The following is a 26,224-nucleotide window of genomic DNA, read 5'->3' as shown; positions in this document are numbered from 1 at the left end:
TTCAGTGCCGCCAAAGACCTGGAATGAGTGAAGGACACACCGCCAAAGTGCCGCTGAAGACTCGGAGCACCACCCGGTGAGTACAAGCCCCACTTACTTTTTTATTTTAAAGTCATCCCTGCCAGGGCCCCCTTGAAACTGTTCAAATTGGGCCCCGCACTTCCTAAAGCCGGCCCTGACCGTGTGGTATAAACGCTAGCTACGTTATCTAATCCAGGTTTCAGCAATATGGGAAGGGCAAGGTAGTGATCACCCCCTGACACCTGGTCATAACTGCCAGCATGGGAACCCCAGCTGTGTGCCCTTCCATCTGTGGTCTCTCTGATGAGGCTGGGAAGAAGGGAGCTAACAAGGGCTGACTGTGCTGGGGGGCTTTTCCCCATTAGAAATTGGTCTGAGAACCAACAACTTGTTACATGTAAGCAAACCATCCAGCAGCCTGGGTTACGCAGGATGGCAGCTGCGGTGATCATGATGGGCGCTTCTGGCCTCGGAGTCTATGAAACAGACATGAGCTGGTACCAGTTTTTGGTTCTTGCCAACCAGGTCCCCTTTATATATTGATTGGAGTATTGCATAATAAGGCTGCACAGGACTAATGTATACAAGCTTTTTAATTGTCCCCTTGTGTGTTACCGGAGGGTTTCAGATTGTCTGCGTAGGAATTACATGAGACCCGTGGCTACCTCCTAACAAGGTCATCGTAAAACGGTCACATTTCTATAGCCTCTTGCACTGCTAAGGGCCCCACCCCCACCCCTACAACCCTGCTTCACAGCTACAGACAACCACACAAAAGCAGCCACTTCGGGGGTGGTGCGTGGCCCATAGCACACCACACAATACTGGAAGGAAAGTATCAGAGGGGGTAGCCATGTTAGTCTGTGTCCACAAAAGCAATGAGGAGTTTGGTGGCACCTTAAAGACTAACAGATTTATTTAGGCATAAGCTTTTGTGGGTTCTGGAAAAGTGGGTTTTTTACCCACGAAAGCTTATGCCCAAATAAATCTGTTAGTCTTTAAGGTGTCACCAGACTCCGTTGTTTTTACTGGGATGAAAGGACCTTTGGTTTTTGGGCTGGGGGCTGTTCTTGTGATCCTAGCAACTTGAGGATCTTTAACATCCCTGCAGCTGGGACAAGACCTCAGTTTGTAAGGGGGGGGGGCCGCAGAGGGGAACTCTGGGGCTGCGTTCACCCAGCTGTGGGTTGCAATTTTTAGGGTTCCAAGCGGTCGGATGCTCAGATCGCTCCCCAAAAAGGTGGTTCTGTCTTTGGGGCAGTGTGGAGGGAAGAGACAAAGATCCGCTGGATTTTTACTTTGCTTGTTTTCACTTTCGGGGGGTGGGGGGAGAGACTGGCTCCCTTTGCTTCTCCCTCTGCTGCGGGTGCAGCCCAGTGGAGAGGGAGCTGGGATGTGTGTGTGTGTCTGCAGAGGCCCTGTGGTGATGGAAGGTGCTGTGCTTAATGTTAAAGAGACATGCTCCTCTCTGCAAAGCCTGATTCATGGCCAGCAGGAAAGCCTTGCTCAGTTAGATCAATGTGCTGTAATTATACCATCCAGCCACTTCGGGTGGGGATGCCGAGGAGGGAGCAGGCCCACGTTACTTTGATTGACAGGGCAGAGGAACTAGTCGCAGGGGCTTGTGGGCAATGTAGTTTGCAGCTGCCCTGCGCTTTGGGGTTGCTGGAGCAAGCTGGGGTTGGAAGATCAGGGACTTAATTTGTTTGCCAAGAGGGGGAGGGGCAGGGGGAGGAGCAGCTGGCTCAGGCACAGAGCGATAACAGCCCTAAAGAACTGCCAGGCAGGGGCCAGCTAGGGAGGAGAAGGACCCTGTCAATAAATCATAATCCCTGGCTCTTATCAGCCGCCGCTTGCCCATCACTTTCCAAAGATGCTCAGGCTCCTTCTTCCCCGTTTACAGCTGGGGAAACTGAGGCACGACCCAGCGGCTCTCAGTCTGTCCCCAAAAGGACACAGGCCCTATGGGTGCCGTTTGGGGGACAATGCCCCACCCTGAAATGCAAGCCTAGGGCAAGTGTGGAATTTGCTCCTCCACGCATGGCCGTACTGGCTTGACAGGAGCTTCTGCCCCCAAATCTAGAAGTCAAAGTACACCTTCGATAGGCCCTCTCTGGCACGTCGCCTTTAGCCCAAAGGCCAAGAAGCAGCGATCGATTCCCCTGTGTGTCTGGGTGTCTATCCAAGCAGGATGACATTGAGCAGGGAAGGATGCTTGAAAATGGAGACGCCCTCCTTCCTTCCCAGGAGCACACCAGCCCCCAGCCTGTGCAGCCTCCGACCTCCAACAAAAACCAACTCTGGGAGCTGCCCCAGCTGCAGCTGTGCCTTGGCAAAACCAGGCGCTGGGGGGGGGGGGGGGGGGGAGCAGAGAGAACTACAAATCCCAGCCTGCCCCGGGGCTGTTCCCTGCCCCACCCCCAGCTCACTCCTGTTTATCCTCCAGCTGCTCTCGCTCCTGATTAGCCTCTGAAGCCGTTGACATCAGAGACCCATGTGGGAACGGGCGGGGCCGATTGGCTGGCGCTCGCAGCCAATGGAAGCAGGGCCCCAGGAGCAGAGGCTGCAAAGCTGTTTAAGGTGGACCTAGGGGCTGGTTTTCTCACCAGCATGAAGGCTCGGGTGTAATAATAATGATTAATAATGATCCTGCAGGGAGTGGGGGCCCTTTTGGAGGATTCTGCTCCGGGCAGGAGAAGGCATCCATGGCCTGGCTTTTCGGGCTCCTGGAAAGCCAGGCTGCCTCCCTGCCTAATAATCAGTGGTTGTCATTTAGGGGGACTCTCTCCTGTCGGAGTCACACGCGCACACACAAAGGTATGGAGAAATTGCTCCTTACAGCGGTTCCAGCAGGAGGTGCTGTAGGGAATTCCGGCTGAAAGGCCGTTCACAGCGTGTCTGGGCTCAGACCCTGCCAGCAGGAGGCCCGAGAGGGAAGGGTGCAGGAGAGGTGGGTGTGGGGAACTTCCAAGTCCCACCTATGTCAGGTGTAGCTTCACTCAGTAAGACCCACGCTGCAGAACGCTTCAGGGAGCCATGCCAGTCTGCTCCCAGCAGGAGGCGCTGGAAGGAACAGTGCAGATGGCACAGCGGTGGGGTGGCTAACCACCTGTGCCGTCCTACCATGAAAACCAGCTTTGAATATTTTCCTTGTCTCTCCAAGGAAACCTGTCCCAGTGGCCCAGGGAATGCCCCTAGACTGCAGCCGGGCTTGGATCACTGGGTCAGACAAAGGCTTTAAAACCCTGAGTATATTTTATAATTATATATTTATGATGCCTTCACCGCTGTGCGAACAGCACGTGCTGTTTCCAGTGCCCAGTGTCAAGCCATGGGCTGGCGAGATGCTGCTGTGTAACACCGACAGACCGTTCTGCTGTCCAAAGAGCCAGGAAAAATGAAACCAGGCGGATGGAGGCAGCGTGGGCTCCCAGAGGATAAAGTTTATTAAGGTTGGCTTCATTTGGGTTGGGGGGGGGGACTTTCATGCAGACCCAGATCTAAAGGCCAACGAGGAGGCCAACCCCAGCGCCCCCAAAAAATCTGGGGCCCTGTCCTCAAAGGTCAACGAGGAGGCCAAACACCACCCCCCACCAAATCCGGGGTCCTGTCCTCAAAGGCTAACAAGGAGGCCAACCCCTTCTCCCCCTCCCTCCCCCCCCCCGCCAAATCCAGGGCCCTGTCCTCAAAGGCCAAGCAACCAGGAGACTGAGCGGGCCAGGCAGCTAGCAACCCATCCTCCCCCAGCCCAACAGGATGTGGGGGAGCCGCTAGGGAAGTGGGAGCAGCTGTTTCCCTCGGTTCAGTTTGCCTTCCCACCACCACGGCAAGGAGGGAGGCGGGCATGGAGCAGGGGCATGTGGTGGGGGGAATCTCCCTTCCAGGCCTCGCTGCCCTCTGACACCTCTAGCGGGTGGGAAGCGTCCCTGGCATGGAGCCCAGAGCCAGTGGGCAAAGCCCCTGGTGCTACCTCCTACCGAGAAAGGACCACCTTAAGGATCCAGTTGGACAGACTCCCCTGCTCTGCCTTTGCCTTGCCAGGAGGCAGTTTTCATTCTAGCCAGGGACCGCTATTGAAATCCGGCCAGATTTTCTACTGACCTTCTGTTCCTGCCTTTTTTTTTCTTTTGGTGCTTTAAGACAGATTATATTTCCCCCCCAGCCCTGTGTCCGATGGGGGGGCCGAGGCAACCCGGCCAAGCAGGACCCACTGGGGAGGAATTCTCTCTCCCCTTTCACCCGACGGAAATGTTCTTCGCCCCGGCTGAGCCGTACCCACAACAATAAATAATTGCATTTCCAAAAAAAATTAAAAAAAAAAAAAAGCCCATCGGAGGAAGATTCCAATATCCATCCGTCCGTCCCTCCCGGAGACAGGATTCCTTCGCCCTCTTGTTCTCCCGGTGGCCAGTGGCTGTTGGAGAAGTTAAAGCAGCAGCCAGGGTGGGGAGGTTAAAGAGGGTGTTCTCCCTCCTCCGGTGGGCATCAATTTTGGGCAAGTCCCCCAGGATGTACCCACAAGGACGGCACCCTGTAAGTACCATCCTGGGCTCCGGGTGTGCCGGCCGGGCTGGGGGTGAAGAGAGGGGTTGGATTTAGGAATGGGGGGGGCTGATGGAGAGGAGAGGATTGGGGTTGGAAGGTGGGTCAGGGCAGTGCGTTGGCGATGGGGTGGGCTGGGCTGGCAGCAGCACTGTTACTGATCCACTCTAGGCTCCGCTTCAGTCTGGGCAGCCCTTCAAGTTCTCGATTTTGGAGATCTGCGACCGGATTAAGGAAGAATTCCAGTTCCTGCAGGCTCAATATCACAGGTGAGGGGCAGGCTGTTTGGGGAGGGTGGGCAGGCGTGGGGGCGGGGGCCATGGGGAAGGGACTGTCCTGGGGTCGGGTGAGAGATGCAGATACACAAGTGTCTAGGATCACAGGGGAAAGGGGGTTGGGGTTGAGAGAGTGGTGCCCAGGGGTAAGGCAGGGGGTGATCACAGAGGGGCGATTCTGAGGGTCCCAGGTAAGGAGTTTGAGGCAGGGCCAGGTGCACACAAATCAGAGGGGGGGCTCCGAGGGGTCTTGGGGTCACAGATCAGGGAGAGGGAGCCGGGGGGTGGGTGGCACAGGCAGTTCAGGGGATACATGTCAGGAGAGTGCCAGATCTGTGTTCTGGGTCACAGGCAAAGTGGGAGGAGGCAGGTTCATTTTCTCAAGCCCCAGCAAGGCCTTGCTGGACTCGGTGTTACAAGGGGAACAGCAGTGGGAGGGAAGCTGGGACCAGAGGGGAGCTCGGGGTGGGGCTGGGTGGGTGACAGGCCAGGGGCCAGATTTATACTGTTCCAAGCCACTGACCAGCTGGTGGAACGCCGCTGGGGATGTGCGTGGCACGGAGCGATGGCCGACTCCTGCTGCAGGGATGGCCCCTTCCCCTGCAGTGGGGCAGGGTGGGAGGTGTGCAGGGTGGCTCCTGCAACCAGCGCCCCTGGGGGGGAGGTGGATCTAGGGCCGCCAATGAAGATGTTTTCCCCTTGCAGTCTGAAGCTGGAATGTGAGAAGCTGGCGAGTGAGAAGACCGAGATGCAGAGACATTATGTCATGGTAAGAGACCCTTCACTGGCCCCAGGGGCCTCTTGACCCACCCCCCAGGCCCTGTAATCATCCTACTGGGGCAGGTCAACAAGCCATTCAGCCTGAGAGCTGGCCTCCAAGGACCGCCACTCCTAGCTGGGTGATGTTGCACTCGCTTGCCTATGGGTGCTCTCCCAAGGGAATGGGGGCGGGGAAGGGCCCTGGTCAGGAAGGAGTTAACATCTATTCCTGGCAACGGTTGGTTCCTGCTGCACCGTCTGCTGCTGCTGCCATGATGCTGTTAGATGCTGGGAACGATGCCATTTTTTCATTTGGCCTCATAACTATTGACGTCCAGCCCTTCCAGGTGGAGAGAGGGTGGCTGGAAGCAAACCGAACCCCGGGGATCGTTTCGTACGACCCTTTCCACAGTAGTGCCAGAGGATGAACTCTGACAGGGGCGTCTTGAAACAGCCATCGCGGGGTTAATCAGAATTGCTACTTGCCACTGCCCATAATTCCAGCAAATTATAGGCCTCTGGCGAGCAGCCTGGTGGGGTTAGGGCTGAGGTTGGAAACAGGATAGGGACATAGGAATTGCTATGGTGAATTAAACCCAGGGTCTGATTCTAGCCCAGTATCTTGTCTCTGACATTACCGGCTGCTTCAGAGGAAGGTGCAAGAAACCCCTCAGTAGGCAGTTATGAGACAAGCTGCATCCAGGGAAAACTTCCTCCTGACCTCAATAGCTAGGGGTTGTGCATGCCCTGAAGCATGAGGGTTTATTTCCCTTCCAGAACATTCATTGATTCTTTAATCTTTACTGTTGTCACTCTGGCTGTCGCCTTTCATACAAATGTACGATCCCTGTGAAGATCCTGCCAAGTTCTCAGCCTCAGTGACTTCTTGTGACAAGCAGTTCCACAGGCTAAACTGAGCTTTGTCTGGAGGGAAAAAAAATCACTTCCGCTGATCAGTTTTGAATTTTCCACTTTTCTGTTTCATTGACTGGCTCCTTTGTCCTGGTATTATGACAACAGGACAAATCAAAGATCCTGAGCTACCGTCTTTAAACCATAAAATACCTTCTCCAGGTCACCATCCTGAACTCGTGCTAGGTTGTAAGTGACTGAAAAAACATTTCCATTCGTGATATGAGTTTGGTGGGTCTCAGTCCAGTCCCTGGTGGACAAGTGCCCCTCCCACCATCACGAAAACCCATTGTTGCCCTTGGTGCTCATTGCCAGAGGGAGTATTTCCCAGTGGTTAGCGCTGGAGCCAGACAAGTCAGCAGAGTCCAGCTCTCAGTGGTGATCAGCTGTGGCAGGCCATCATCAGAGTTGGCCTGGATTAGATTGGGCTGTGGAGACTGAACTCCCCTCCAGGGACAATGCCGAGGAAGCTTGCCCAGGTGGCTACACACAGGCCTTCAATCTCCAGGGCCGGTGAACCATCCCCGGTCCTTGTTTTCATTCTCCCTGCTTAACTGAATCCTGGTCCTGTGGCCCCTCCCTCATCTGAAGGGGCGGGCCTTCTGTGGGCTCCTCCCACCTTCCCAGAACTGAAAGAGGCCAGTGCCTATCCCGGATCTGTCCCTCAGTCAATAAATCTGGGCCTGACCCTGGGAAGAACGAAAGCCATCCCTGTAATTGACTGCTGATGGAGTTACATCAGGGCCAATTTGGCCGGGGGGAGGGAGCCATGTGGAGTGGCTACTAAGACCTGCTAGTAGCTGGTTTGTCATCTGGTGGTGAATGGGGAGTCCTCTTCTAACCAGCTGTGCTCTGCTTTGCTTTCAGTATTACGAAATGTCTTATGGGCTGAACATTGAAATGCACAAGCAGGTGAGTGGGGTGGGCTCTTGATTAGCTGGGGGGAAGGGGATAAGGATGCAGGAGCAACCCCCACCATGGGTGCCCAGCATCTCTGGAAACTGTTCCCCAACCCTAGTTATCTCTGAGGCAGACCATTCTGTGTCTTTGTCTGGGGTTGGGGCTGAATGCAGAGCTCCTGGCTTAGACCCGGGGTGGCTGGGAGAATTTGCTTAATCCCATAGGACTGCAGCCTGGGGATTGGAAACTGAGGTTCCCTTGGGGCCTGGACCTCCAATCTGCTCAGGGACTTGAATTCAATAGGCAGCCAGGTGAGGAGACCAGTGCAAGGCATTCCCAAGGCACCGTTAGCCGGCCAGCCACCTACCCGCTTCAGTGTGTAAGCTCCTGCCAGACCATGGACCCCTTTCACCGCTGGCCTGTATGTTGACTTGGAAGGGTTCCATTTGTATTGGTAAATGTTGGCAAGTGTCATTTTCACCCCACGCGCGCACACACCCCAGCGAAAAGATTTCCGTCGCTGATCATCTAAATTTACAGGAAGAAAAGAAAAGAAAAATTCAGCCTGAGAACTTTTGACAAGTGATGTTGACAGGTTTTGTGTTCGAACGGTTCTAAAGCTTTAACTTTCTGGATCTCAATATTAAATATTGTCTGATGCCACATCCCCCCAACAATTTCCTGCAACTGTGAAAATGTAAATTGATAAAAACTGGGGGGGCTGGGGGAGCTTAAAACCCCTAATTTTGTGCAACTGTGAACATTTAAATCAATAACAATTACAAAATGCACATGGCAGAACCTCTGGGTGTGATTATGAATTACGGAGAACCCAGAGTAAGATACTGCCCTTACCCTGAAACTCTTGCAATCCTAACAGATAAGACAGACCCAGGGGAAGGGATCGAAGACCTAAGCAGAATGATCAATGTGATGGCTGCAGATAGCATGATAGCGCCATGATTTTTCTTTCATTGAATAATGTTTGGATGGGTTTAGTTAGGAGGGGCTCAGCTAAAACAGAGAGACGAGGGAGGCTGCGAAGGAGAAAGGTGTGAGGGACAGGTGTGGAACCAGTGTAAGCTGGTGGTTATCTGTGTGCTTAGGTAAAGAACCTAGAGATGGGCTGGTAGGCCGGCACTTGCTGCCTTTGGGTCTTAGCCAATCTGAGGGGGGCTAAGGGTCAGATTTGTCAAGGTACTTCGACATCTAAAGACGCAGCTCCATTGATTTCAAGGCATTTCTGCAAATCCCACTTGGGGCCAATTTTCATCTGCAGGCACCAAAAGATCTTTAAAAATCTGGCCTGCGGCCCCCTAATTAGGCCTCAGCACAGTGGGCATTAGCACCGCTGGGCTCTTAGGCGATGGTTTATCTGGCACCTCCGTTACAGGGAAAGCTGGGGGTGAACAGCAGGGAGCTGGAGAGAAGGCTGAGAGGAACTGAAAATCAAATGGATCTTTTCTTTTCTTCCCTTCCCAAAGACGCTGGAGTGTTTTTCACCATCCCAGTCTCCTTTTGTTCCAGCTGTAATTTGCTTTCCTCTTCAGATTTATCAATCTAGTCATCGCAGGGCTCTCTGCCAGGGAAATTAGTTTGGAACGGTGCCTGACAAAGTGGCAAGTCGACTGCCATATTTCTCCAGCTGGCTCAGCCCTCCAAGTTTGCTCCTTTTGTTAGCAGGGTGGTGCGGGAGAGTCACTTTCATTCTCAGCTTCCTAATTTACTCCAAACTCTGGTGGGATCCCGAGATCCAGCAGGAGCCCTGGGAGCTGAATGAGAACAAACCATATTTGTTTGTTGTACAAGGCAACAAAGCTACAGTGAGATGGAAGGGAGTGTTGCCAAGTGGTTAGAACAAAGGCGCCTGGGAACGCGGACTCCTGGGTTCTAATCCCATTCCTGGGAATGCATGTGGGAGTGGGTCCCAGGACTCCTGGGTTCGATTCCCGGTTCTGAATGTGTGTGTGGTCTAGTGTTAAGAGCAGAAGACTGGGTCTGCGGACTCCTGGGCTCCAGTCTTTAGCTGTGGGGGGAAGTATGTGTTAGTGGTTAGAGCAGGGAGTGGGTGTCAGGACTAGAGCTGCAGGTGAGGAGTTGTGCAGCTTTTATTTCCACTGGGCTGAATGAACCCCATGTGGTTTCTGGTTGCTGTAGCTCAGGTGTCCTGTCACTGGCGGGTGTCAGGAGGGAAGTCTGGGTGGAGTTGCCTGTGCTGTGTGCTGCCCTGGCTGTGGCAGGGAATGGCCGGGGCTGTGTTTCTTAAGGGGCCTGGCAGATTTCCTTTGTTCTTCGCTGGGCTTTATATTAGCGCTCATGAGCTCTCTGCACCTCTCTCAGAGAGTCCTAGAAATCTGAGATGGAAAAATAGAGCAGACCAGCTTGTCTGTGTCCCCAGGCGAGTGCCAAGGTGGATTTGCTGCATGAGGCAAGTGGTTTAAATGTTATCGAGCTCTGAGGCTTTCACTGCTTCCCTTGGGAAACTGTTCTCGTGCATGGGGCCGGGCGCGAGGCTGAGAGACGGGAGACCTGGGTTCTACTCCTCTTCCTGCTACTGACTCCCTTTGAGACTGGGGGCAAGTAACCGCCCCTTGCGGTGCCTCAGTTTCCCCTTCTGTAAAATGGAGATTATTGTGTTGTCTCCTCTTCATAAAGGGCTCTGAGATCAGTACATGGAAAAGCCAGCTGAACGGTGAAGTGTGATCATGCATCTAAATAAATACCAGGGCATAAATCATGTCTGGGCAGCCCACCAGCCTTGGCAGTTTAGAGATTCCATGAGTGGGGGTGACAGATCAAGCCCAGTGCAGGGGGTGGAGCAGATGTTTATATCCCTAGCTACTGCCCTGTAGCGAAGAGCCCCAAATCCCCCGAGAAGCCTGCCAGAAAGAGCTCAGTGTCGGGTGGATGAACTGCTTTTGCCTTATTTTGAACCCACTCAAACTCATTGTGGGTTGGAAAGTTTGACTTCAGCTCAAATGCTCTTGGTATCACGTTCCACTTGGCAGGGAAGGGAGAGAAACATCATTCAGAGGAGCCAGTCCTCTCTAGGGCGGTCCCTCTGCTCTGGCCATGGGCCAGCCAAGCTTCGGGGCTCTTCTGTGCCCCACACGGAGCACGGCCTGTCCTTTGGCTAGGAAGAGTTTTTCAGTTGACTCGGCCGTGAAAGAAAAGACAGGTGTTAGGTGAGCGAGGAGAGCCAGGGGCTCAGGAGATCAGGGTTAAATCCTGTCTTGTAAGGTACTTTGTCTCTCTGTCTGTTTCCCCATCTGTGCAACGGCGACCGTAATGCTCCCCTCCTGGGAGGGGTGTCGTGAACTCCGCGTGTCTGGGCGGTGGTGCTTGGGGGCAGACGAGAGACCCCCTAGGAAGTGTTCTGGGTGAATACCGACTCCTTTCGCGAACTCTAGAAAACGAGGGTTAGCCAAGCACCCAGCCCTCAGACCAATGGGCAAAAGGCACAGGCTGCATGCAGGATCTGTGCCCAGCAGGATTGGTGGAGCCCGTGAAATCCAGTGCATGTAATACCCTGGGGACATACCCCGCCAGGACTCTGGAGCAGGGATTCCTCGCGAATCCATCCTAGTCCTTCCACCGAGCCCCTTTGCAGGCTGAGAGGGGAGGCTGGGAGTTTATCCCAGGCTATCAACACAGCTCCTAGCCCTGAGCCTTCCTATGGAGCGTGGGCTCGGAGGGGGGCACTTGATTTAAAGAGCCCTTGTTCTTCTAAGCAGCGCCAGCGCCTGGCATGACAGAGCTGCCTTTTGTCCTTTCAGGCTGAAATAGTGAAGAGGCTGAGTGCCATCTGTGCCCAGATCCTACCGTTCCTGACGCAGGAGGTAAGAGGGCGTGCACCGGGCTGCGTGCAGGATGGGTAGAGCCGTGGCGCGGTGGAGGAGGAGGACACTAGGTTGCACTGGGTTAAAAAGTTGTGCTGTGTAAGAGGGAGATCCCCAGGAGGGTGAGCGCCTCTGGGGGTGTTCCCTTGGGAGGGTCCCCTGCACCATAACCCGGGAGGGGGCAGCTCCGCCTCGTCCCCCGGAGGCTCAGTTGTCTTTTCGATGGGGCGTGAGCTCCCACCCGGCCGGGCTCCTGACCTGCCCTGCCTTCCTTTCCCAGCACCAGCAGCAGGTGCTGCAAGCCGTGGAGCGGGCCAAGCAGGTGACCATGGGGGAACTGAACAGCCTCATTGGGGTGAGTAGCCCAGCGATGGGGGAGGGGAAGGAAGTTCTGATCAGGGAATTTGGAGCCGGGATGCCCGTGGCAGGGTAACCCCAGACCACAGCTCTGGGCTGCCCCCACCCAGCTGGATGGATGCTCCCTCGTGTCCTCCTCCTTTGCAGCCACGTTGAGCGAGTCAGACAGTGGCTTCCCCCTGCGGCGCACGCACCACGCAGGAAAGCCGGGTGGAGGGGAGGGAACGTCACGGCTCCAAGGTCGGTGTTGGGTGGAGACCAGGAGCCTTGTGACAGCAATGGCCAAACTCCCACTGACCTAGGAGCTGCTCCGGGCCCTGGGAGCTGTTGAAATTGCGCAGGGAGCCTTGGGGATCATCCTGCAGCAGAGAGGCCTGATCACCCCCCACCTTCGACAGGGGGTCCCTGTTTGTGCTCAGCCCTGGGCACCATAGGCCTCAGCTGCTGTGGCTCGTGGCTGCAGCTGGGCAAAGGGTCTTGGAACCGCTTCGGGGCAGGTAGCGGGGCTAGGGGGGTTGGGTGAATCGGGGAAGGGACCTTCCTGGGAAGGGCGTCTCCCTGCAGCCCTGGTTCTTTCTCCTTCAGCAGCAGCAGCTCCAGCACCTCTCCCACCATGCGCCTCCCATCCCGCTCACCCCGCACCCTTCGGGCATGCAGCCTTCCAGCCTGGCCAGCGCCTCGGGACTCCTGGCCCTGTCAGGGGCACTGGTGGCCCAGTCTCAGCTCTCTGCAAAGGAGGACAGGGGGGCTCAGGATGCTGAGAATAACAGAGGTAAAGGAAAGAGACTTGCATGGTGCGGGAGTGGGGAGGGACAAGGGGCAATTAGCCCTTTGAAGCCTGAAAGATGCCCCTTCCTCCTGGGGGGCAGAGCCAGGCTGGCTCGGGCGTGGACTGGAGGAGAAGTGATTGGTCCCTAAGGAGCACTGCCATTTGGTGCCAGCCAACAGCCCCCCCGCCAGGGGCCTTCTGCAAACCACGGCAGTGAGAGCAGACATCTCCCCACTCTGCCCTTTACCCAGGACTCGCTGGTGTACAGCAGCTGCCGGCTCCGGCCAGCAAAGTGCCGGGCGCGGCGAGTGACAGATAAAGCTAATTAAGTCTCTGGAGCCTCGCGAGGTTGGAACAGCTGCGGCACCGAGTGGGCCCCGGAAAGCACGCGCATGTGTGCAGGACGTGTGCCTGGTTGTGTCCGTGAAACCTGTGCACAGGACGCGTGTGTCTCTATCAGTGTGCCCCATGCATGCAGGGGTGTATGTGCCACTGTACATGCATGGATTTGTGTACGCACATGAGTGTGTACTCGTGAACGCACGCGCAAAGGCGCGTGTGACGGGCTCTACTGGGGAGATCAGCGGGGCTGCTGCTGTTTCTTTGACGCTTTGCTCTGTATGCCTCCCTGGAACACGCCGTCGTTTACCAGGGGCTTTAGCTAATAAGGGTCCTGTTATCCAAACTGCTCCTTAGTCCTGTCTCCAAACGGTTTGGGGAGGACGATGCCATTAACAGCCTGCTCTGTGTGGCTGCAGCCTCTGCACTGCCACTCGGGGGCTGGGGGGGACCCCCTATCGGCTAACATCCAGCTCCTATTCTCCTCCTCCCAGCGCAGCTGAGGGTTGGGAAAGCCGCAAAGGTAGAACAAAGGGCCTTTGCACCTCCCAAGGATCAGTGCTGACTGGCTCAGACCGGGCCCCTCCTGGAAGGGGGAGGAGGGTGGGGTATGGAACCAGGCCCTGGACCCTCGGGTACCAAACGAGGGCAGGGAAGATGCCTGAGAATCAGCTTCCCCGAGCCAGGTGGAAATCAGGAAGGAGGGTGGCCCTGCTACAGTGTGTGTGAAATCCACCCCCTGGGCATCTCTCTGGGTTCCAGCAGCGGCTGCGACCTCCAGCGCTGCCCCCTCCGTCTTTCTCGGTCACGTCCTGTCACTGTTTTTTTTTACCCTTCTGGACTCAGCCCAGCTTGTTTTCTGTGTCCACCTGCTCCTTGGGCAGAAATTGCTTTGAAACTGAATGAAACAGCCACCTCCACCTCTCGCCTTCTGTGGCTCTGGTCCTGTGTTCCTCCTCTCTCTGTCCTACGCTGGCGTTTTTCTTAGACAAAGCAGGGATTTGAGCCTGGGTGTCTCAGTCCTGGTGAGTGCACTAGGCTATTCTGGGGTGGAGAGAATCCATTTCTCGTCCCCCTGCTTGCATGTGTGTGCTTGTGCTCGCTTTCTCTCTTTTCTCATGACCAAATTTAGAAGGGTCTCAGTTTTGCTCTGATAACAGAACGAAACCGAAGGTTGAAATGGAGTTGTTGTTTTCCAGCCAGCCCTACTTTTTATACCAGCATCAGAAAATGCTTTACAACCCCTTACCTACTATCTTAATAATCATTAAATTAGCTAAAGGCTAATGTGGGTCATCAGAGTATTTAGCCCCAAGGCGCTTCTTATCCATAGAGCTCAAAGCACTTTGTGACAGAGGTCTCGCTACCCCCACTTTACGTATGGGGAAACTGAGGTATTGCGTAGTGAAAAGCATTGCCCAGAGTCGCCTGGCAGCCTAGATCCTCCTGGAGCCTTGTCCCAATTCCTCCCAGCCAGAAATAAAACCCAGGGCTCCTAGGTTGCACACTGGTCCTCTATCTGCTAGGCCATACTGCCTTCCAGCAGGGGCAGTGTATGTTAAACATAGGTTGTGATTAAGAGGGATAGCTCAGTGGTTTGAGCATTGGCCTGCTAAACCCAGGGTTTAGAGTTCAATCCTTGTGGGGGCAATTTAGGGATCTGGGGCAAAAATCTGTCTGGGGATTGGTCCTGTTTTGAGCAGGAGGTGGGACTAGATACCTCCTGAGGTCCCTTCCACCCTGATATTCTGAGTGTGTTCTGAGCCCTGGAGGTGCTAGAAATGTTGTTGTGATAGATTTAAAGGAAACAAAAAGGGCGATTCAACCATTTGTTTTGTTTCTCTACACACGGGTCCCCCTGTAATGTTAGCAACCCAAACACAACGGCCCTAGTCCGGTTTATGAGACGCCAGAAGCGAAACCGACCAGTCTAAGGTCGCTGCTCAATTGCAAACAAGACCTAGATTGCAAACTCTTTTTTGGCTTTTCAATAAGCGTTAAGGGTTAGGCACAGTGGCTATATAAGAACAAAAAGAGTGAAAGGGAAATGATGTTTTTAACATTATTAAAAGCAAAACTAGATCATTGTAAGTGGCAGGAGTGGCACCAGCAATCGGGGGTGAGTGTGTGTGTATACACCCCTCCGCACACGTTGGTGAACACTTCTAATTTTGACAGTGTCTCTTTAAGGGTGCCCCTCCCCCCCAAAGAAAGACAACAGTTGGAAGAGGAGAAAAGCAGGCTTTACGCTGTCTTGCTTAACCCTCTGAGAACCAGACAGGTAGGCCGATGGATACTGAAGGAGGAAGCTTGTCCTGTGCACTGCTGGGCTAGATGCAGGAGACAGTAGGTGTCCTCCTATGGGCTGGGTTGTGTTGGATTAGATGGTCCCTGTTGCCCTTAAAAACCTGTGCAATGCTACATACATCTAAGGGGTAATCCTACTATCTCAGGGGTGAATTATTCAGGAGCTGGTATGATTAAATCCATCCTGCATTATGAGATTGTAATCCCCACCCCTTTGTGCTGGCCGGTGAGTCCTGGAGCGGTTAAATATGTTCAGAAACCCCCATCTCTTGATTTCCGTCTGCTTCATCCCCGAGCATCTGTCCTCCTGCCAGAGAAGATTGAGACTCTGCTGGGAGAACCCATTTATCCTCTCCACATGCTGATGTGATCATTACCGGCCAGGATCTTCAGGGAGCAGAGAGTGTTGTGCAGACAACCTCAGGCTGAAATTTGCAGTCAGACCCCTGGTGATCTCGGCTCATTTGAGGAGATGGTGTTTGTGTCACATGCGTTGCATGCAAAGGAGGCCTGGCCGAAGCCTGGGAAGAGGGAAGGCACACACAGGGCCTGTGGGTATGGGGATGCACCTGGCTTTTTTCTGCAATTGTGTCCAGCATCTGTTAGCCTGTCTCCCTTTAGCCAAGGTATTGTGTATCTGCCTCCTGCACCCAACCTCCATTTTCTCCTGCCCCCAGGCTGAGTATCCTCAAACTCTGGGGGAGTTTAGACCCTCCTCTTGTAGCTAACGAGATCGGAAGGATGGTCTAGGGCAGTGGTTCTCAGCTGAGGGTTCGCGGACCCCTGGGGAGATGCAGGGATCTTCTGGGGGGGTATTCGCTTAGTTTCACAACAGGCTACATAAAAAGCAGTAGCGAAGTCAGGACAAAGTAAAATTGCACACAGACAACGCCTGGGTTATACTGCTCTGTGTACTATACACTGAAATGTACGAACAGTAGTTATATTCCAGTTGATTTATTTTATAATTATATGGTAAAAAGAAGAAAGTCGGCCGTTGTTCAGCACGAGTGAGCTGGGAGTGCTTCTGCTCTTTTATGTCTGATTTTGTAAGCAAGGAGTTTTGAAGTGAGGTGGAACTTGAAGGGATGCAAGACAATGCAGACTCTGGAAAGGACACAGTAATCTGGAAAGGTGGAGAGACATTGGGCTCTAGGCTGGGACTCAGGAGATGTGCTTTCACTTCTCAGCTCACCCACAGATTTGCTGTGGAACCGTGGGCAGGCCACTTCATCTACTCTGTGCCTCAGTTCTCCATCTGTGAAATGGGGATAATGTCGCTACTGTGCCTTTTGAGCTTTTTGAGCTAAGACACCTCACAGATACGCCTGGGCTCCAAATAACCGTTCTCTCTGGCCAGACATGGACAAGGCCAATCCACTCTGGCTGGTTCCTGGCAGCTTCTAAAGCACAGAACACGGTGAGCACCACTAGTGGGCTCACAGACTATTCAAAGGGATACCACCCAATTTCTTGACAGTGCACTCTCCCTATCTCACTTGGGTATTCGAGAACAGTCCGTTAGTGATTGTGAAGTCCTATAATACACACTGATGAGACCCGAAGAATCACTCTGATAGAGACTAGCAAATCCAGGCTCCATGGAGATTTTGCAGTTCCCGTATGGGTCACGAGTACAAGCAACATCAGCCGTGCAGCCCAGGCCAAGGATCAGGGGTTCACACTGTCCTCCACCAGAGAACATTTGCTTTTGTTTTACATGGACTGTTGCTCTTTATGGTACAAGCTGCTACATCACAGCCCTCAGGCTTTGGGGTTCTCTGAATTCCTGCTTGGGGGCTGTGCATCAGACTCAGATGGGTGCATCTCAGATGCTTACCTGTGATTATGTGGGGTGGCCTAGTCCTCCCTCCAGAGTAACCCTTGATGCTGGAATGAAGCCCATGGGGTGGAAAGATCTAATTCTAATCCCATGTGATTGGGATCATCCATTCACTAGTGCAAGGAAATGATTGTGCCCCATAGCTGGGTTGTCAGGAATGTCTCTGTCCAGCCTTTCCTGGCTGATAGAGAGCCCTGATTACTCTGGGGACATACAACCCAAATCAGACCCCTGCGGCTTGGGTGTGGCCATGTGACATCAGAACTAAATGAATCTCTTTGTTCTCCCTTTGTGTTTTCCCGATCTGGGGCTATCTACGCACCTGTGTCTGCCTGCTGGCCGGACCCCAGAGCGCACGCCAAGCCGGGTAAGCCATGCGACGGGGACCTGGAGAGGACCTGTCTGGGCGAGGGTGGATATTAGCTTAAGGGAAGGTGTTGGACCTGAAGCAATGAACAAGGGCTCGTACTGAAATGACAGTCTTGGTCCTCTGGCAGGGTGGGTGCATCTCATCCCCACCTGGCCTGCAATGATCGGGAGACCTGAGGTCAGCTGGGCTGTGCACAGGCCTGAAAGCTGAGTTTGGATCCCAGCTCTCAACCTGACTCTGGGCAAAGAGGCCTCTGGCTTTGGATGCCCAGGGGGCCCTGGAAAGCAGAGGCCAGCCACAGTGCAGGGTACTCCGGCCAGGCCATAGGTGGGAGCAGGTTTGGAGCATGGGCCGTACACCTGCGATGCCTCCTGCGTGGAGGTGGATTCCTGGGGACCACCCTTTGAGGCCCCACAGCAGCAGAGAGAATGAAAGGCTGAGGGGTTGCTCTGTTGGTGAGAGAGGCTCAGGGCCACCCAGAGGATTCAGGGGGCCTAGGGTCTTCGGCGGCGGGGAGCCACCGCCACCGAATTGCCACCGAAGATCCAGCACTTCAGTGGTGGGTCCCGGGGCGGAAGGACCCCCCACCGCAGGCCTTTGGGGCACTTTGGCGGTGGGTCCTGGAGCGGAAGGACCCCCCACCAGTGAAGACCCGGAGCGAGTGAAGGACCCTGCTCCAGGGCCCCCGAAAAACTCTCGTGGGGGCCCCTGCGGTGCCTGGGGCCTGGGGCAAATTGCGTCACTTGCCCCCTCCTCTGGGCGGCCTTGGACAGGCTCAGCCAGACTCCGTCTTTTGGTGCTTTCAGGAAGAGCCGTGAGGGGTGTCTTTTCTCCACACCTTGTGCCCGGCTCCCTTCTCTTGTGGTTGCACTGGGATTCCCAGCAATGTTTTGTTGCCTGGACTTTTCAAAGCAAACAGCCCTGAGATAGCGTTCCTGCTGCCCTTCGTTTTCAATGCCAGGGCTAGAGACTGAGCCGGGGTTTGGGGGAGGATTCGCGGCTGGAGGGGAACCAGCGGGAGAGAATCCAGGATGTTTCTGCAGCGCTCGGGATCCACATTTAATTTGCTTCTGTGGACAGATTATTTCCAAGGGCTGAGGGTGGAGTTGTATTAAAGCCCCATTTGGAGCTGGTGTCAATTGGCCTCACTCCATTGACTTCACGGGAGCTGCTGCTACCTCCGCCAGCTGGGGATCTGACCCCAGTGGGATTCTCCCCTGCCCCAGGGGGCGGACCCAAGGGACTTCAGTGGAGCTAGGCTGATTGACAGCAGCTGGGGGTTGGGCCCCGCTGAGTTCAGTGGAGCTATGTCGGTTTACACCATCCGGAGATCCGGATCCATTGAGGTAAATGTAGCTACAGCTGTTTGCACTTGCTGAGGATCTAGCCCAGAACTGGAATTTGCACCAAGGAAGCAAAGATCCTTGGCGCATTCCCCAAAGTGCTTTGCTTTTCCCTCTCGGGGGTGGGTGCACAGGATGGGACTTGCATTCAGATCTAGCCTGTCTGATGGCCTTGCGGAGTGGGGGATGAGTCATGGGCCCGTGTTGATGGAGAAGGATGATGGCCTTGTACTAGTTTGTGCTGCTGACTCGCTTCTGTACTTGGTGCCTCAGTTTCCCCCAACTGTCAAACAGGGACTGTGATCCTCACAGGGCTGATCTGGAGGCTCAATTGTCTGTGATTTCCAGAAGGAAAGAGCCAGGGAAGTGCTAGGTGATTTGTCCCGGGAATGAAGGCAAATAACCATAGAGGCTGAATTCCCCTCCTGTTCCGATTTCCAGGGCGAGTGCCCACTGGCAGGAGCTGGGGGGAAGCTTACCGGAGGGCTGCCCTGGGCTGTGGAAGGAGGAATTGGGTCTCCTAGCACTAAAGAACTGAAGGCAGATCCCTTCCCCTCCTCTAGAAACCAGCCTCGCTCAGAGCTGGCCTGATGGAAGGGAGCTCGAACCGGCCAGGGGCGCAGCACCGGCCTCACCCTTGTTTGTTGTTCTGTGCAAAGTGTCTGGCGCTTCAGCTGTCACCGCCAGGCTGAGAGCAGACGGGTCCCAGCTTGTCAGCCCAGCGCCCCGCTTCCTAGGCACAGAGGCTGTGTGCAGTGAAAGGCACGCTTCCTGTCCCCTCCAACGCACACACCCCCGAGAGCCTTTACACACACACACACACGCACACCCCGAGAGCCTTTACTTAAACACACACACACACACACACACACACTTGAAGCTCATAATTCAAAGCTGCGGTGACTGTCAAGTACACACAGTAATAATCATGGCCAGGTGCCTGCAGATTGCAATGTGTAAAACAGGGTGCATCCATTACACCCTTGTGGCCGCTGAGGGGGTTTCTGGGAATTGGGGGGCCTCCCCTCCCCCACAGCTGTACAGTCCGCTCGAGCCATTTCCATAGGAAACAGGCATATCCCTATGGATCCTGACATCAGAAAGTGCTACTTCGGATATCTCCTACTGTCCTCTTCACCCTATGTAAAAGCTCTACAAAAAGCACACAGGAAGCCCATTCACCCACCACTAAAATGCAGCCACCTCGGGGGTGGAACGTGGTGGCCAATTAACAGCGCCCCAGCAATGCCACGCGGCAGCTCAGGATGGGAAGTGAAGGGTAACGGATCCAGATGAAATCTGTGGGGAGCTCTAAGCAGAGTTGAGGAGGGATCAGTGATCAAGTCTGAGCTGGAAATGTGCCAGATAAAGGGGTTTCTTGTTGGGGGATAAAGTAACCCCCTCACTTTGACAGGTGTGCACCTCTTGGGGGCAGTTTAACGATGGAGGTGCTCAGACCTGACTTGGCCCGTTTGCCTGTTTGCTGAGGCTAGTGTCTAAAGGTCAGGCTCATCCCAAAATAGCCTCTTACGTCCTTGCCGAGGAGAGAGCTGTTCTGCCCTGCTTTGGCAGTGATCATCCGCGCGTGCTGTGCCTCCCGATCCCCGTGCTCCGTAATCCAGCCTTGCCTGCCAATATACCGCTGTCACCTGCGTGAGCAGGCTGGGCCAGGCCAGGGGATGCGCCAGGGTAGGGGTGGCCTGGTTGTCGCATTCCTCCACACCACAGGCTGCACACAGCCACGCGTGGGTTCGTGCGTGGCCCTCGAGGTCTCCAGTTAAAGCCGCTCCCTTGCATCTGTGCCTGGCATCAAACCCCCACTTAGCGCATTCCTAGCTCTAGCCAGCCAAGGGTCACGGAGAGGGAAACTGAGGCATGGGGCAGGGAAGTGAATTGCCCACGATCTAGCCAGGGCCAGGAATAGGACCCACATGTCTGGAGTCCCCAGTTCTAGGCCTGAACCATTCCTCCTGCCTTTTGAGCTCTCTCTCCCTTTGCGTGGGCTCTGAGCGACAGCCTAGAGAACTGGTCTCTCACCTGTGAAAACCACGTATTCGATAGGAACCTGGTGGGAGGAGGGGGAAGAGGAGGTGTGTTCTGATCTCCCCAGTAGAGCCAAAAAAACCCTTTTCAAATGAATCCCAGATTCATGCTACTCAGGCATTTGTCCTGGTGGAATAGGAGGCTAGGGAATGCTTCAGGGCAGAGGGAGCAGGGACTGGCAGTGCCCTGGTGTTAAATTGCTTTGTGGTTCAGCCTTTCTGGTCTGTAGCGAACGGTGGAGGCAGGGCAAGGAAGGGTTAAAAATCTCGCTGTGCCCCTCAAGCTGTCCAGTCATTTGCATCGATCCACCATGAAGGATGGTCTTGTAATTCCTCCGAGGATGAGCAATGGCGTGGGCTGGACCCGTGATGTGCTAGGCAGCCAGCACGCAGCACGGGAAGAAAGAACCGTGGTTACTGTGCCACCGCAGGTGGATTGATCCAAAAAGGGTCGATTCCAGATCCTTAGAGGAAGGTGTAAGTGCTTTGGGGGCACGTACAATGTGTGTTCATACAGCACCTTGCACCGTGGGGTTCTGGACCCTGACTGGGGCTCCCAGACATTACTGCAGTACATAAGTGGGGTGGACTGGGGGAAATTCTGCCTAACCACAGCCATGGCTCAGCTTGTGCCCTGAAGCCTGAGGATCGATGGCCCTTTGCCCTTTTCATCTTGGCACGTTGTCATCGGAGAGGCCAGACAAGTGACTAATCCCTGGAAGCTGTTTGCGTTCTACAGCAGGGAGTCCTGTGCATTAACTGTCTGAGTTTACTAGTGGGAGATCTTTGCTCCAAACAAATGCCAATTCATGGAGAGGAGGAGGGTGGGGAATGACCAATCTTAGGCCAAAACTTGCCAGCCTGGCTACTGGTTTTGTTTTCAGATCTAGGTGCCCCAGGGCCTTATTTTCATAGATCCTGGGCACCTACAACTTGTGGGGAATTGCAAGTGCCCAGCACCCCAAAGCCCAATCACCCTGACATCAGTGCCCACTTTGAAACCCCTGCAGACCAGTATCTTCTCAACCTAATCAGGTAGATTAGATTCCCTGTAACGCCAGTGTCAATCCAGTGTCACTCCAGATTATACGCCAGATCTACTGGGATCAGAATCTGGCCAAAGCAGGTGCGTGGGGGTGGGGGGAGGAAAGAGTTGTTTTTATTAGTATCGGAGGAAACCAAAAGACACAGTAGCAGGAGATAAAGGAATTGAAGACACCCACACAGATTCTGTTACAATCAAATCTACACCAGGCCAGAGCCAATGGGACTGGGGGGTGGGGGAAAGGGATATACTAACTGATCTTCATACCCCACATCCCTAGTTCCAGCGGTGAAGGGGTTAAGGCGGGAAGTGCAAAGTAAACAGGAGACTGCTGATGGGGATTTTCCATTCCTGTCATGCCTCATTATCTCCCCAAGGGGCAAAACTTCTTTCAAGCCCAGGGACTAAGGGAGGCCGCTGTTATTGGACGGTTGTTTTCATTTAGCCAGTATACAAACATCTCTCTTAGGGCTGGTCTGCAAAGAAACCACAGCGCTTCCTGCAGTGGTGGGGGGGGAGAGGGGTGGCCCAGTGGGCCCCCCCCACCACTTTGCTTCTGGAAAATGCTTATTTAAGTAGGTCATTTATGAGGCCCACCTGCCGCACACAGATCTGTTTGCATGTGCCAGCTCCCAGCGGCTGGTATCTCTCCTTGAACTGACCCCCCCCGGCCACCCGTCCAGATGCACTGGCGGTGCCTGACTGTGGAAAGGCATGTGGCCTTGTTGGGCTGGGTGGATTTTTTTTTTAATTTCTCCGTCTTCCTTCAGTGCAAGCACAAAAATCCTGCCAGCCCAGCTGTGGAATGATTTACTGAAGAAGTGACATGCTGGCAGCTGAACAGTGTTCGTGCCCCAACGTGGCTGAGCCCAGGAGAGGAGAGATGTTTGTTGTTGTTTTTTAAGGAAGGCGTGTGGGGAGCAGGCAGATCTCAGTCTGGGCAGTTGCGCGGGCTCCCGGCCAGCGCTGGATGATTCTTGGCTGTGGGAGCTAAGGGCAGAACGTGAAATTGACAAAACTCAGCAGCTGCTTGGTGCCTTTTCAGGGAGATCTTTAAGTGTTTAATAAATGTTCAGTGAATTAATCCTCCTGGTCTTTGCCTCCCTCCTCGGGAGGGAAGTAAGGATCATTATCCTGATTGTGCAGATGGGGAAACTAAGGTGCAGAGAAGCAGTTTGCCTGAGTGAGTCGTGATAGGGAACCCAGGAGTCCTGGCTCCCAGTCTGTGCCGCTCTGGTGTTCCTGGAGTGGGCGGCAGAACCCAGGAGTTGTGACTCCCTGATCCATGCTTGACCCTTAGACAAAATTCGCCCTCCCTAAACCAGGAGTAGCCCCGCAGAGTCCTGACTCCTAGTACCCCCCTGCTCTAACCCGCTAGACCCCACTCCCTCCCCAGAGACAGGACTCCTAATACTCGCTGGCTGCTCTAACTGGGAGAAAACCTGCCTCTGCCTTTTAAAGTTTGGGGTGTGAGTTTGCACAGTGCCAATCTGAGAGTTTGGGGGTGCGTCCAGGTAGGGGCGGGGTCCCCGGGTGCTAGAAAGAAAGCTGGAGGGCGGGGGAAGCTGAGGGCATGAGCTGAACTCCCCTTCACATCCTGCTGCCAAGAGAGCGGATAGGATGGGGGTCTGGGCCAAGCAATCCCCCCCCCCTCGACTAGCGAGGGAGATCGTGTGAGCGGCAGCATTTACAAGACCCGAAGTCTCCACCCTGGCCTTTGAAGGGGTTCAGATGCCAGAGCCCAGGGGCCCATGATGTTAATTCCTCACTCTGAAAAGAGTGAGGCCACACAGGCTGCCGGCCAGCCGCAAAGCTGGCAGCTGCGTGCCGAGCCCCAGTCCCCTTGGCCTCCGGGGAGGAAGCTGTGGGAAATGGCTTGGCAGCTTCTAGGACTCTCCACCCTCGCTGTGCATTAACTCTGGTCTCCTCTCGCTTCCCCTGTGCAGAGCATTTCTGCCTCCCCTCCGGAGAGCCTGCAGGCCGAAGAGTGCCCGGGCGGCACCGGGCTGAAGCGGAAACGGGAGGAGAAGGACCTGCCGGGACATTACGTGAGTGCCGCCAGGATCCCTGCCCCTGGGAGGATGGGCTGGGTATTGCTGCGGGGGGAGGGAGGGAGGGCGGTGCTGGAGGTGGCAGAGGGCAAGGTCTGGCTTTGCCATGCAGTGATGTGAAAGGCAGATCCCGCTCCTCTGGGGCTGTTCGGAAGAACGGGTTAGACAAACTCCTGTCCGGGATGGTCTTCAGTTTACTCAGTCCTGCTTCAGTGCAGAGGGCTGGACTTGTTGAGCACTCGAGGTCCCTTCCAGCCCTGCAGTTCTATGATTCCGTAGCCAGGGCTGCCGAGAGCGAGTTCAGGCCCCGGTGAAAACATTCAAGGGCAGACTGGCTGAACAGGACCAATGAAGCCAGGCAAGCCAGGCCCCGGGCCCCTTTCTGGACTGATGGGCCCTGGTAATTTGTACCGGCTTTCCCCCGCCTCCCCCATCAACCCTGTGTGTAGCAAACTCCACTGCACCAGGCTGGGGGGCTGCCCATGTGTGAAGCTTGAGGCCCCCCTAAACCCCCAAAGGGTTATCCGAGAGCCCCAGGCAGGGGGGCTTTTCAGCCTGGTTGTCATCAGCAGACGTCCCCACTAGGGCCTCGTGTAGAAAGGTTGCATGGTTCAGTGGATAATGCACTGGGCTGGGACTCAGGAGACCTCACTTCTAGTCCTGGCTCTGCTGGGTGACCTTGGGGACGAGCAGCTGGGTGCCTCCCTGGGCGTTGCTTGAGAAGAATCTGGGGCAGGAATGGAGCGGGCCTGATGCTGATGTTGCTTTCAGGGTTTAAATCAGCTTCAATGCCATTTAAGTCAATGAGGCAGAATCTCTGCTGGGGTAACCTGCACCCTGGGGGAGCTCCCGTCCCTTATGGAGTCTTTGGAGGCAAGGCCTTGGTCTGTTACTAGAACAGAACCCCAGAGGGAGTCTGCTCCAGCCCCTCTCATTAGGGGTCACATAGGCAGATGGCGTGTTCACTGGATTGGGGACCATCATTTTTTTCTCAGCTCTGCCACTGACCTGCTGGGTGACCTTGAATAAGTCGCAGCCCTCCCCCGTGCCTCAGTTTCCCCCTCTGACCTTTTTCTCTCGTGTCTAGTCAGACTGCAGTCTTGCAGTCTCTCCTTAGTTGTATGTACAGCACCTAGCGCATTGGAGACCTGATCTCAGTTGAGAGTGTTCGCCTCTTTTCCAATACTGCTAACAATTCTACACTTGCCCAGACTGTTGTTTCTAGTGTTGCCGGGATGCTATGGGATTTTTCTTCCAGGTTCTGCAGGAGATTTGGGGGCAAAATCTGGGGGATGATGATGATGACTTTAAAAAAGAAAATTCGGTCCGGACCCTATGGAGATTGTAAATGGTGACTCTGAAGAGGCTTTTTAACTAAAAGGGACCTTTCAACATTGCTTACTAGCTTTAAAGTGCTGCAGAAAAATATTTGGGAAAATACCTTATAAAAGAATTCCACAAGGAGCCCTTAAATCCGAGGCATTTCTGGGTCTCTGCTCTATCTGACACAGCCTTTGCTTGTGTGGGGTCTGATCCAAAGCCCATTGAAGTCACCAGGGAAACATTCCACTCACTTCCTTGGGCTTTGGGTCAGGGAGATGAGCCAACAGAGTGGAGAGAGAATAATAATCCTTAGGGTTTATCTAGTGTTTTCCAGCTGTTTGCCTCAAACACTTTACAAAGGACAGCAGTATCATTCTGCCCATTTTCCAGATGGGAAAACTGAGGCACAAAGAGGCAACATAACTCTCCCATCTAGCAGGCCAGTGGCAGAGCTAGGAATAGACCCCAGATCTTCTGAGTCACAATCCAGTGCTTGAGCCACTAGGCAGCACTGCCTCAAAGATCTGCCCTGTGTTGGTATTTTGCTGTTTTAATTGTTCCTGGCTCTGTTTCTCCCCTCAGCAGGACAGCGACGGGGACAAGAGCGATTATAACCTAGTAGTGGATGAGGTGAGTGAGACATTTTTAATTAGATCTCTTAAGGCCTTGTCTAGACACACAATTCATATTACTTTACTGTTACAGCTGCAACCTAGGATGGAGGCAGTTCTCTCAGTGCACAGGTAATAGCTGTGCAGAAAGGGGAATGAATTATGCTGGGGTAAGGTACCTCTAGCGGCTGTACTGATAAAACCATATCTGGAAACGTCTCTCCCCGAACTGGAATAATGATATTGGTTTGAAATCTGTGTATAGACCAGGTCTAAGATGGTAACTGAAGGTGATTCTGTTAGACAGAGTTGTGCCTTGGTGGTTGTATCACAAGTCTCATGATATTTGGTGTTTTTGGGGAAGCCCCAGTTCCGCGACTGTATCAGAATCTCCGTTTTCTTTTTTAAAAAAACCAAGTCGGTTTCTAGCCTTCTTGACTGTGGAGAGAAGCTGGGAAGTGTGACCTCGGAAAGACAAATAGAAAGAACCCCAGAGCTGTTATTTTAAAAGAACGAGTCTCCCTGGTCAGCCAGGTCCATGGGTTGTCAAGCTGGAGGCGCCTGTCCCTGAGTGGA

General features: G+C 54.2%; 1 protein-coding gene across 8 annotated transcripts in view; it reads left to right on the top strand.

Moving 5' to 3' along the window:
• Nucleotides 1–2,608: 2,608 nt before the first annotated feature.
• LOC115638838 (transducin-like enhancer protein 2) overlaps nucleotides 2,609–26,224 on the top strand; it is a 35,350-nt gene continuing 11,734 nt past the window's right edge. The window contains exons 1-12 of one of the 8 annotated variants that reach the window (XM_030540853.1): nucleotides 2,609–2,838; nucleotides 3,321–3,473; nucleotides 4,162–4,554; nucleotides 4,747–4,832; nucleotides 5,544–5,607; nucleotides 7,377–7,421; nucleotides 11,186–11,248; nucleotides 11,529–11,603; nucleotides 12,191–12,377; nucleotides 17,214–17,230; nucleotides 23,610–23,711; nucleotides 25,620–25,667. In XM_030540853.1, coding sequence (XP_030396713.1) covers nucleotides 4,531–4,554; nucleotides 4,747–4,832; nucleotides 5,544–5,607; nucleotides 7,377–7,421; nucleotides 11,186–11,248; nucleotides 11,529–11,603; nucleotides 12,191–12,377; nucleotides 17,214–17,230; nucleotides 23,610–23,711; nucleotides 25,620–25,667 — 711 coding nt within the window. In that variant the 5' untranslated portion in view covers nucleotides 2,609–2,838; nucleotides 3,321–3,473; nucleotides 4,162–4,530. Of the gene's footprint in view, nucleotides 2,839–3,320; nucleotides 3,474–4,161; nucleotides 4,555–4,734; nucleotides 4,833–5,543; nucleotides 5,608–7,376; nucleotides 7,422–10,486; nucleotides 10,650–10,696; nucleotides 10,790–11,185; nucleotides 11,249–11,528; nucleotides 11,604–12,190; nucleotides 12,378–17,213; nucleotides 17,231–23,609; nucleotides 23,712–25,619; nucleotides 25,668–26,224 lie in introns of those variants that run through there. The other 7 variants (XM_030540852.1, XM_030540850.1, XM_030540858.1 and 4 more) reach the window with 7 other exon arrangements.

The sequence above is a fragment of the Gopherus evgoodei genome, chromosome 22 (assembly GCF_007399415.2).
Source record: "Gopherus evgoodei ecotype Sinaloan lineage chromosome 22, rGopEvg1_v1.p, whole genome shotgun sequence".
Classification (NCBI taxonomy): domain Eukaryota; kingdom Metazoa; phylum Chordata; order Testudines; family Testudinidae; genus Gopherus; species Gopherus evgoodei.
This window is presented reverse-complemented; position numbering and strand designations above follow the sequence as displayed.